Source organism: Vipera berus (genome assembly GCF_964194415.1).
Source record: "Vipera berus genome assembly, chromosome: 6".
NCBI classification, from domain to species: Eukaryota; Metazoa; Chordata; class Lepidosauria; order Squamata; family Viperidae; genus Vipera; species Vipera berus.
In genome coordinates, this window is record NC_138208.1 from 5,443,638 (window position 1) to 5,456,574 (window position 12,937).

The window sequence follows — 12,937 nt, forward strand, 5'->3', positions numbered from 1 at the left end:
TCCTGCTAGGGCAGATAATACAGCTAATTTTTTTTCACTATAGTCATTAATGTTCCAAATAAGCTTTGAACATTGTTGTTTTGATCGCTGGCTCTTAGACCTTCTTGCAGTGATAGGAACAAGCGTGGATATTCTAGGGATTAAAGTTTATTTTCAGTTACGTGACTTACCTAGCGTGATAAACTGTATATGCAGATTTACACCGATAAAATATTTTATTGTTGGCAGCCTAGCAATAAAAATACCAAAAGACACGGAAGTCTACTGTTTAAAAAAAACAAGCTTAATGTTAGTTCCAGGTTTAGCCGGAAACTGTTTTATTTATATCTTAAGGTTCGAAGCTCTTCAATTACTCCGGCTTGCTTTTATTTTATGGGCATCTTAGCTAGGCTAAACTTTTGATTTTCATAACATTAAATCTTGACAGGTTTGAAAGGGCTGAAGTGTTAAGGTTTCATGAAAATATTTCCACTCCCGTTCTAATTTATACGTTCATTTATTTACCCAGTTTGTACAGCTGCCCCTTCTTTTACGTGTCTCTAGGCAGCTTGCAATAAATAAAAATAAAAAAAAATTTAAAAAGCAAAATAAGAATAAAAAAAGCAAAATAAAAAAGCAAAATAAAAAAAGCAAAATAAGAATAAAAACACATAGCAACTGGGCACAATCTAGTCGATCATTTTCATGGCTAAGGTGGGAGTAGAACTCTCTGCCTCCTGGTGATTGGCTCACCCAGCTGATTTCATGCCAAAGGTGGGACTAGAATTCACAGTGTCTTTCGTGATTGATTCAGAGTCACCCAGCTGGCCTTGATGGCTAAGGCAGGATTTGAACGCACAGTCTCCTGCTTTCTCACCTGGTGCCTTAACTGCTAGACCAAAACATGTTTATCTAGGTATTCTGGTGTTAGATGCACCCCGTGTACTCAATGTAGCCTGACTAGCTAATTAGTCTAACCAGCTAATTAACTGATGACGCTTGGACAGGTGTCAGTCACACATTTTTAGTTGTGCCCATTTAATTCAAAGTTGGCAGAGGAACTAAGAGATTATTATCCTTCTTCTTCTTCTTCTTCTTCTTCTTCTTCTTCTTCTTTTCTTTTTCTACTACTACTACTACTACCACCACTACTACTACTACTTCTCCTTCTCCTTCTTCTTCTCCTCCTTCTCCTCCTCCTTCTCATAGTAGTAAAGTTGGAAGGGACCTTGGAGGTCATCTAGTCCAACTCCCTGCTCAGGCAGAAAACCCTATCCCGTTTCAGACAAATGGCTGTCCAGTCTCTTCTTAAAAACCTCCAGTGTTGGAGCATTCACAGCTTCTGGAGGCAGGTTGTTCCACTGGTTAATTGTCCTCATTGTCAGGAAATTTCTCCTTAGTTCCAGGTTGCTTCTCTCTTTGGTTAGTTCCCATCCATTGCTTCTTGTCCTGCCTTCAGGCGCTTTGGAGAATAGCTTGGCTCCCTCTTCTTTGGGGCAGCCCCTGAGATATTGGAAGACTGCTATCCTGTCACCCCTCGTCCTTCTCTTCATTAAACTAGACATCCCCAATTCCAGCAACCTTCCTTATATGTTTTAGCCTCCAGTCCCCTGATCATCTTTGTTGCTCTTCTCTGTACTCTTTCTAGAGTCTCAGCATCTCTTTTTACATCGTGGTGTACAAAACTGGATGCAGTATTCCAGGTGTGGCCTTACTCCTCCTCCTCCTCCTCCTCCTCCTCCTCCTCCTCCTCCTCCTCCTCCTCCTTCTCCTCCTCCTCCAGCTTAGCACCCTCAAAATGGGTTTTTTCATGATCGAAAAGATTAAAATTGTATAGGATTTAAAACATGAAATGTTTGCCTTCTCAGGCAGAAGTGAATATTTAGAGCCGCGCCCGCTAGGTTGAAGCGAACACAAATGGATTTTTAATGCTTTTCTAAAAACGAGGTATCACTTCAACGTGCCTTCCTAATTTCCTAACGCCAAGGTTTGAGCCGACTTTAGACGTGCCTGTGATGTTAATTTTTTTTGTAAATGGCTCCTCTCTAATTATTACCGTTTTATCTCTTGGTAGGTATCGCTTCGATGACAGTCCCTGTCTACATCGCAGAAGTGGCTCCACCTCATCTGAGAGGCAGATTAGTGACTATAAATACACTTTTCATTACGGGAGGACAATTCTTTGCCAGTGTTATAGACGGAGCCTTTAGCTATCTTCCCAGGGATGGATGGAGGTTGGTATGATTTTCTTTTTTTAAAAAAACAAAACTTTAAAATGAAATCACACCCCAGTTCTTTCATTTTTTTTTTTTGGTAGAGGCAAGTCACCGTCCCGAAATAAATTTTGTTTACGTCGCCCGTGTCATGGCTCTGACAGGTGAAACTGGTCAAAGAACTTGCTTACCTTAAAGAATTTTTATTCGGAACCACGACAGATATATCTGAAACGTCAGGTTTATTGGACTAGGCTGAAGCTGAAATATGGAATATAGACTGTTGCGGTCTGCGTGTTTAGAATAATAGAGGTAGCCCTTGACTTAAAACAGTTCATTTAGCGACCCTTTCAAAGTTACAGCGGCATTGAAAAAAGTGAACTTATTTCCCACACTTAATGGGGAAGCCAGCTTCACTTAACAGCGAGGTTACTAACTTAAAAGCGCCTATGGTTTCCTGAATAACTGGGTCAAGAAAGGTAAAAGGGGGCAAAAATCTCGCTTAACAACGGTCTCGCTTAACAACGAAGGTTTTGAGCTCAAGTCGCGGCGGGTAAGTCGAGATCTACCCGAAAGGAGTCCCTGAAGAAAATATCCAAAGCTTTAAACTCCCCGTTTTGTTTTCCTAAAAAAGGAACGTTAACAAGCCGATATTCACATTTCGTTTCTCTCTCCCGTAGGTATATGCTGGGTCTTTCAGCAGTTCCAGCTGTCGTACAATTCGTTGGCTTCCTTTTCCTTCCGGAAAGCCCCCGCTGGCTTATTCAGAAAGGACAGATTCAAAAAGCACGGAGAATTCTTTCGCGTATGCGGGGAAATCAGACAATAGACGACGAATTCGATAGCATCAAGAATAACATCGAGGAGGAAGAGAAGGAAGTTGGTGCAGGTTGGCGGGGATTTTTTATTCTGCTTTGGGTTAGGGTTGAATCACAGGCTGTGATTGTAGAGCCGCTGTTGTTACCTTCCAATTGTCATTTAGTGACCTACCCGTAATAGATCTGAAAATGTTTCAGCTAGCAGAAGTTGTGGATGCTCCAACGCTGGAGGTTTTGAAGAAGAGACTGGGCAATCGTTTGTCTAAAATGGCGTAGGATTTCCTGCTTGAGCTGGGGGTTGGACTAGAAGACCTCCAAGGGTCCCTCCCAACTCTTATTCTGTGTTCTAAAGCCGGCACTCTCGACCAGCAAACCAATGGGCATTTGACCATCAGATACTTTCCTTTTTGTTTTATTTATTTATTTTATTATATTTATATACCGCCCTTTCCCGAAGGACTCAGGGCGGTTTACAGGGTGATTAAAACAAAAAATACAAAAGTTAAAAACAGATTAAAAAAAATTATATCCGTCCCTGAACAAATGAAACCCCAGTTAAAATTAAAATTAAAATTCTCAGCCTGGGCCAGAGAGCTCGAAGAGCCACGTCTTCAGGTCCTGGCGGAACGAACGGAGGTCGGGGGCGGTCCTAAGCTCCACGGGCAGCTGGTTCCAAAGGGCAGGCGCACCCACTGAGAAGGCCCTATCCCTGGGTGTTGTCCGCCGACAGTCTCTTACCGGCGGCACCCTGAGAAGACCCTCCCTGTGGGAGCGCACTGGATGAAGGGAGCTTGATGCCGGCAGCAGGTGTTCCCTCAGATATCCCGGACCCAAGCCATTTAGGGCTTTATAGGTCATCACCAGCACCTTGAATCTCACCCGGAGGGCAACCGGGAGCCAATGCAGCTCGCGGAGTAGAGGTGTTACATGGGAGTATCGGGAAACCCCCATCACAACTCGTGCGGCCGCATTCTGCACCAGCTGAAGCCTCTGAGTGGTCCTCAAGGGCAGCCCCATGTAGAGAGCATTGCAGTAGTCTAAACGGGAGGTCACGAGCGCATGAGTGACTGTGCGTAGGGCATCTCGGTTTCTTGCCTTCCCTTCCCACAATACACAAATAGGCGCATTTGGAACCTCTTTCAATATGTCTTACATTTACTGGGGCTGCCATAAAGAAGAAGGGTGCAACCTATGCTCCAAAGCACCAGAAGGCAGGACAAGAAGCAACGGATGCAAACTAACCAAGGAGAGAAGCAACCTAGAACTAAGGAGAAACTTCCTGACAGTCAGAACAACTAACCAGTGGAACAACCCGTCTCCAGAAGCGGTGAATGCTCCATCACTGGAAGTTTTTAAGAAGAGTTTCCTGCTTGAGCCAGGGGGTTGGACTAGATGACCTCCAAGCTCCCTTCCAACTCTGCTTATTCTGTTGTTCTGATTTGTAAGCTATGGCCAAGATTTTTCCCTTTTTTTTTCAGGCACGTGTTTAACCACCCTAAGAATAGGGCCGGACGTATATTAGTAAACCGATTTAATAATTCTCTGAAACGTGGGGTTTTTTTTGGAATTTTCACAGGGTTTTGTTTTTAGCTGCGGGGAACGTGGTGGATAATTCTCTCAGCACCAGAAACATTGCTCCTTAGCTCATCACGGTCCACACTTTTACAAAATCCCTTTCCAACGTAGCTTAGCAACAAGAACAGCAATGTGCGCAAGGGCATCGGGGAGTTTTATATATATATATATATATATATATATATATATATATATATATATATATATATATATATATATATATATATATATATATATATATATATATATATATATATATATATATATATATATATATATATATATATATATATATATATATATATACACACATATACATATATATATATATATATATATATATATATATATATATATATATATATACATATATATACATATATACACACACATATACATATACATATATATATATACACATATACATATATATATACACATACATACACACACATACATACATATACTGTATATACATACATACATATATATATGTATATGTATGTATATATGTGTATATTTTTAATTATTTTTTTGAAAGCAGTGAACTTAAAAATCATGCAGTTCAACGATAATTGGAAAGTCCAAAAAGCAAGGTTGTTTAAGGACTTGAAACGTTTCCCGTTTATTTTTCCAGGAAGAAAGAAACACAGCCTGCAATAGCTAACCAACTGCGTGCCTTAATAGGTTACGTTTTGCTTTGTGTTTGTTTTTTTTATAATTTGGGAAAGGGACCATTTTCACAATAACATCTGGTCAATGGTTTGAGCTTGAATCCTCCAATGAATTAATCAACTCTGGAAGCGACATCAATTGCTCCGCTGATGAGGCTTCGAGATTTATTCCCCCCCCCCGTTAGTTAACGATCATGTCTCTTATGCTCACCACTTAAGATAAATTAACACCAGGAAAGTAACAGAATAACAGAGTTGGAAGGGACCTTGGAGGTCTTCTAGTCCAACCTCTTCTCACGCAGGAGACTAGGCTATACCATTTCGGACAAATGGTTTGTCCAGTCTCTTCTTAAAAACCTCCAGTGTTGGAGTACCCACAACTTCTGGAGGCAAGTCGTTCCACTGGTTAATTCTTCTCATAATCATAATCATAATAGTAAAGTTGGAAGGGACCTTGGAGGTCATCTAGTCCAACCCCCTGCTCAGGCAGGAAACCCTATACCATTTCAGGCAAATGGCTGTCCAGTCTCTTCCTAAAAACTTCCAGTGTTGGAGCACTTACTGCTTCTGGTGGCAGGTTGTTCCACTGGTTAATTGTTCTCACTGTCAGGAAGTTTCTCCTTAGTTCCAGGTTGCTTCTCTCCTTGATGAGTTTCCATCCCTTGCTTCTTGTCCTGCCTTCAGGCACTTTGGAGAATAGCTTGACTCCCTCTTCTTTGGGGCAGCCCCTGAGATACTGGAACACTGCTATCGTGTTCCCCCCTCGTCCTTCTCTTCGTTAAACTAGACATACCCAATTCCTGCAACCGTCCTTCATACGTCTTAGCCTCCAGCCCCCTAAAAATTGATTGTTCACCTGCTTCTGCAAGATAGTTCTGAATCATTCATAAGAAAGACAGCACAAGAACATGGGAACACCTATTACCAATGCTTTTTTTTGACATAGAACGCTCAGAACGGAGTTCCGGCACCTTTTTTTGGATGGAACCATGTAGGGTAGGCAAGGCGGGTTGTATGACATGTGTGAGTTCCGGCACCTTTTTCTTTTACAAAAAAAGCACTGCCTATTACCATTTGCTTCCTCCAGTGTATAAGCAGGCCGATCTATGCAATGGAACTCATTAGAATCAGAGAACTGGATGGTATCTCAGAGGTCTTCAAGGCAGGAGATCTTAAGCCATCTTGGTCAAATGGTTGTCCAGACTCTTTTTTGAAAACCTCCAAATGATAAAGCAGGGCTTTTCAACCTTTTCACCCATTGTATATCACTTTTAGGATATGACAACATCCGAGGACCACCCGTCGCCTAGCAAGGTGTCAAAAATTTGATGAACCCCCCCCCCAAAAAAGGGAAAAAGGGATGAAGTACAAGTAGTCCTCGACTTACAACAGTTCGCTTAGTGACTGTTCGAAGTTACAATGGCACTGAAAAAAGTGCCCCCCAAGCCACAGCCGAGCAAGACACCTGCCTGTCCTCCTGGCGGTGCTCTTCCTCCTGTCCGAGGTTTTCATTGTTGTGAGCATTCCTGTTGAGGATTGGCAGCGGGGGGGGGGGGTGTTTGGTTTTTATTTTCCCCCCCCATCTGATGGGTGGTTGCAGCAGGTTTTGGTCACTTCGCATGACCCTGGGACACTGTGACCGTCATAAACATGAATCAGTTGCCAAGCATCTGAATGTAAATCACAAGACCCTGGAGAGGCTGCAACGTTCCAGCTGATCGGCGCTTCTTCTGGGCTCAGAAGCACCAGGATCAGCGCCGAGCTCCAGCTGGAGCCTGGCGCTGATCCTGGCGCTTCCGCTGAGCCCTGACAGCCCTGCAGCTCCAGCCGTCTCTCGCTCTGGCTTGTGTGTTGCTGTTCAGCTCATTCCCCTCCCCTGCTACTACCACTTTTCTAGGATGGTTGTGTACCACCTGCCAGGTGCCAATGTACCACAGGTGGTACCCGTACCACTGGTTCAAAAGCCCTGTGATAAAGTGCCCACAACCCTGCAAGGCAAGCTGTTCCACTGATTGGTTGTTCTCACTGTCAGAAGGCAGAACAAGAAGCGACAGATGGAAACTAATCAGTAAGAAAGCCAACCTAGAACTAAGGAGAAATTTCCGGACAGTGAGCACAATAAATGTGGAGAAAAGCCAAAGTCTTAGACTTAGGCAGGAAAAACCAAAGGAACAAATACAGATTGGGTGTGACCTGGCTTGGAGGCCGTAACTGTAAGAGAGAGGGACCTTGGAGTCCCAGTGGACGATCACTTGACCACGAGCCAGCAGTGTGCAGCAGCAGCCAAAAAAGCTAATACAATCCTGGGTTGTATAAACAGAGGCATAGAATCAAGATCATGTGAAGTACTAGTACCGCTTTATAAAACCCTAGTGCGACCACACCTGGAATACTGCAGCCAATTTTGGTCACCGTATCACAAAAAAGACGTTGAGAATCTGGGAACAATTCAGAGAAGAGCAACTAAAATGATCCAAGGCCTTGGAGACCAAAATATACGAAGAACGGCTGCGGGACTTGGGTTTGGCCAGTCTAAAGAAAAGAAGAAACAGGGGAGACATGATAGCAGTTATACCAGTATCTGAGGGGCTGCCACAAGGCAGAGGGGGTCAATTTATTCCCCAAAGCACCAGAGGGAAGGACGAGAAACAATGGTTGGAAACTGATCAAGGAGAGAAGCAACATGGAATTAAGGAGAAACTTCCTAACGATGAGGACAATCAACCAGTGGAACAGCTTACCCCAAGAAATCACTGGAAGTTTTAAAAAAGATACTGGACAACCACCCTGAGATGGTGGTCCTGCGTGAGCAAGGGGCTGGACTAGAAGACCTCCAAGGTCTCTTCCAGCTTCTATTCTGTTCTGTTTTGTTCTGTTCTATTCATATTTCATTCTATTCTATTCATATTTCATTCTGTTCTATTCATGTTTCATTCTATTCTATTCTATTCTATTCTATTCTATTCTATTCTATTCTATTCTATTCTATTCTATTCTATTCTATTCCCATTCCATATGTTCTGTTCTATTCTATTCTGTTCTATTCTATTCTATTCTATTCTATTCTATTCTATTCTATTCTATTCTATTCTATTCTATTCTATTCTATTCCCATTCCATATGTTCTGTTCTATTCTGTTCTGTTCTATTCTATTCTAATCTATTCTATTCTATTCTATTCTATTCTATTCTATTCTATTCTATTCTATTCTATTCTATTCTATTCTTCTATTCTATTCTATTCTATTCTATTCTATTCTATTCTATTCTATTCTATTCTATTCTATTCTATTCTATTCTATTCTATTCCCATTCCATATGTTCTGTTCTATTCTGTTCTGTTCTATTCTATTCTATTCTAATCTATTCTGTTCTATTCTATTCTATTCTATTCTATTCTATTCTATTCTATTCTATTCTATTCTATTCTATTCTATTCTATTCTATTCTATTCTATTCTATTCTATTCCCATTCCATATGTTCTGTTCTATTCTGTTCTGTTCTATTCTATTCTATTCTATTCTAATCTATTCTATTCTATTCTATTCTATTCTATTCTATTCTATTCTATTCTTCTATTCTATTCTATTCTATTCTATTCTATTCTATTCTATTCTATTCTATTCTATTCTATTCTATTCTATTCTATTCTATTCTATTCTATTCCCATTCCATATGTTCTGTTCTATTCTGTTCTGTTCTATTCTATTCTATTCTAATCCTATTCTATTCTATTCTATTCTATTCTATTCTATTCTATTCTATTCTATTCTATTCTATTCTATTCTATTCTATTCTATTCTATTCCCATTCCATATGTTCTGTTCTATTCTATTCTGTTCTATTCTATTCTATTCTATTCTATTCTATTCTATTCTATTCTATTCTATTCTATTCTATTCTATTCTATTCCCATTCCATATGTTCTGTTCTATTCTATTCTATTCTATTCTATTCTATTCTATTCTATTCTATTCTATTCTATTCTATTCTATTCTATTCTATTCTATTCCCATTCCATATGTTCTGTTCTATTCTATTCTATTCTATTCTATTCTATTCTATTCTATTCTATTCTATTCTATTCTATTCCCATTCCATATGTTCTGTTCTATTCTATTCTATTCTATTCTATTCTATTCTATTCTATTCTATTCTATTCTATTCTATTCCCATTCCATATGTTCTGTTCTGTTCTATTCTATTCTATTCTATTCTATTCTATTCTATTCTATTCTATTCTATTCTATTCTATTCTATTCCCATTCCATATGTTCTGTTCTATTCTATTCTGTTCTGTTCTATTCTATTCTATTCTATTCTATTCTATTCTATTCTATTCTATTCTATTCTATTCTATTCTATTCTATTCTATTCTATTCTATTCTATTCCCATTCCATATGTTCTGTTCTATTATATTCTGTTCTATTCTATTCTATTCTATTCTATTCTATACTATTCTATTCTATTCAATTCTATTCTATTCCCATTCCATATGTTCTGTTCTATTCTATTCTGTTCTGTTCTATTCTATTCTATTCTATTCTATTCTATTCTATTCTATTCTATTCTATTCTATTCCCATTCCATATGTTCTGTTCTATTCTATTCTGTTCTATTCTATTCTATTCTATTCTATTCTATTCTATTCTATTCTATTCTATTCTATTCTATTCTATTCCCATTCCATATGTTCTGTTCTATTCTGTTCTATTCTATTCTATTCTATTCTATTCTATTCTATTCTATTCTATTCTATTCTATTCTATTCTATTCTATTCTATTCTATTCCCATTCCATATGTTCTGTTCTATTCTATTCTATTCTATTCTATTCTATTCTATTCTATTCTATTCTATTCTATTCTATTCTATTCTATTCTATTCTATTCTATTAACTGTCAGGACCCACCCCAATCCATGTCTTAGGAAAACAAAAACTCTTGGAGTCAGTTCTAGTCCCAAAGGAATTTTTACTAGGACATGCTTGGTTGTGGAAATACAAGACAGGACTTGGTATTGTTTTACAAATTGAAACTTTACAGGGAGTGCAGAATTATTAGGCAAATGAGTATTTTGACCACATCATCCTCTTTATGCATGTTGTCTTACTCCAAGCTGTATAGGCTCGAAAGCCTACTACCAATTAAGCATATTAGGTGATGTGCATCTCTGTAATGAGAAGGGGTGTGGTCTAATGACATCAACACCCTGTATCAGGTGTGCATAATTATTAGGCAACTTCCTTTCCTTTGGCAAAATGGGTCAAAAGAAGGACTTGACAGGCTCAGAAAAGTCAAAAATAGTGAGATATCTTGCAGAGGGATGCAGCACTCTTAAAATTGCAAAGCTTCTGAAGCGTGATCATCGAACAATCAAGCGTTTCATTCAAAATAGTCAACAGGGTCGCAAGAAGCGTGTGGAGAAACCAAGGCGCAAAATAACTGCCCATGAACTGAGAAAAGTCAAGCGTGCAGCTGCCAAGATGCCACTTGCCACCAGTTTGGCCATATTTCAGAGCTGCAACATCACTGGAGTGCCCAAAAGCACAAGGTGTGCAATACTCAGAGACATGGCCAAGGTAAGAAAGGCTGAAAGACGACCACCACTGAACAAGACACACAAGCTGAAACGTCAAGACTGGGCCAAGAAATATCTCAAGACTGATTTTTCTAAGGTTTTATGGACTGATGAAATGAGAGTGAGTCTTGATGGGCCAGATGGCCTCCTTGTTCACCTGATCTGAACCCCATTGAGAACCTGTGGTCCATCATCAAATGTGAGATTTACAAGGAGGGAAAACAGTACACCTCTCTGAACAGTGTCTGGGAGGCTGTGGTTGCTGCTGCACGCAATGTTGATGGTGAACAGATCAAAACACTGACAGAATCCATGGATGGCAGGCTTTTGAGTGTCCTTGCAAAGAAAGGTGGCTATATTGGTCACTGATTTGTTTTTGTTATGTTTTTGAATGTCAGAAATGTATATTTGTGAATGTTGAGATGTTATATTGGTTTCACTGGTAAAAATAAATAATTGAAATGGGTATATATTTGTTTTTTGTTAAGTTGCCTAATAATTATGCACAGTAATAGTCACCTGCACACACAGATATCCCCCTAAAATAGCTATAACTAAAAACAAACTAAAAACTACTTCCAAAAATATTCAGCTTTGATATTAATGAGTTTTTTGGGTTCATTGAGAACATGGTTGTTGTTCAATAATAAAATTAATCCTCAAAAATACAACTTGCCTAATAATTCTGCACTCCCTGTATAAAGGGTTCCCGGTTCAACCCCCCTTCCCTCAACCCCATTTGGTCAGCCCCCCCATCATTTTACTTCGTGTCATCCCTTTCGTAGGAAAAAAGGAACTTCAAATCTTTATGGTTATTGCCTTCTTCCCTTACAGATTCAAATGGAGACACAGGCCAGATGCCTCCTTCTCTAACCCTCCCTTTTGTTCCCCCCAGTTCAAAAGGTTTCCCTTGGACTTTGAAATAACCTAAGGCAGGCTGAATCCACATGCGCTCCTCCTTCCTCGGGAGATGGCAGGATCCATGGGGGGGATAATGTTTTAAACATACATGTATGAATGTGATATAAATGGATTCTGACATCCTATTCTATTCCATTCCATTCCATTCCATATTTTCTATTCTATTCCATTCCATTCCATTCCATATTTTCTATTCTATTCTATTCTAATTCTATTCTATTCTAGTCTAAATTTCTATTCTACTCCATTCTATTCTATTCTACTCTACTCTACTCTACTCTACTCTACTCTACTCTACTCTACTCTATTCTATTTTTATTCCATTCCATATTTTCTATTCTATTCTATTCTATTATTCTATTCTATTCTATTCTATTCTATTCTATTCTATTCTATTCTATTCTATTCTATTCTATTCTATTCTATTCTATTCTATTCTATTCTATTCTATTCTATTCTATTCTATTCTATTCTATTTCTATTCTATTCTAGTCTAAATTTCTATTCTACTCCATTCTATTCCATTCCATATTTTCTATTCTATTCTATTTGTATGCTGCTCCATTCTATTCCATTCCATATTTTCTATTCTATTTGTATTCTACTCCATTCTATTCCATTCCATATTTTCCTATTCTATTCTATTCTATTCTATTCTATTCTATTCTATTCTATTCTATTCTATTCTATTCTATTCTATTCTATTCTATTCTATTCTATTCTATTCTATTCTATTCCAGCGGAACAGCTTGCCTTCTGATAGTGATCGTAGATTTTGGGCCTCTAGAAACAACATTTTTTTATGTATTCTCTGCACATTTTTAAATATATATAAACATACACAAAATATTTTTAGAACAGTGAAATCTGCAGTCCTTTCTTCTGCCATGCAGGGACACCCACAAGTACAGTACAGGTGACTTAGTAAAATGTAGTATGTTGTCTCGTAAAGCTCCAGTTATGAAAGAGTTCACCCATGCTCTCTTCTGAGATCTTAATTGTCCGAATTGCTGGTACTTAAGCAAGCAGGAAGCCTTTTAGAGTTTGTTGGTCAGTAAAAGATGGATAGATGGAAAAACCAGTTTTCCTTGTTTTCTGCTTCTTGAGATTGTGGTTTACAATACTCTCCGGCACAAAAGACCAGGACCACACATGAAGGTCCAGTTAAAAGTGCGT

General features: G+C 38.9%; 1 protein-coding gene across 2 annotated transcripts in view; it reads left to right on the forward strand.

Moving 5' to 3' along the window:
• The window catches only part of SLC2A13 (solute carrier family 2 member 13), an 87,179-nt gene that overhangs the window by 14,696 nt on the left and 59,546 nt on the right, over positions 1 to 12,937 (forward strand). For both annotated transcript variants that reach the window (XM_081331171.1, XM_081331172.1), the window contains exons 2-3: positions 2,054 to 2,213; positions 2,873 to 3,081. In XM_081331171.1, the coding sequence (XP_081187297.1) occupies positions 2,054 to 2,213; positions 2,873 to 3,081 (369 nt within the window). The remainder of the gene's footprint in view (positions 1 to 2,053; positions 2,214 to 2,872; positions 3,082 to 12,937) is intronic.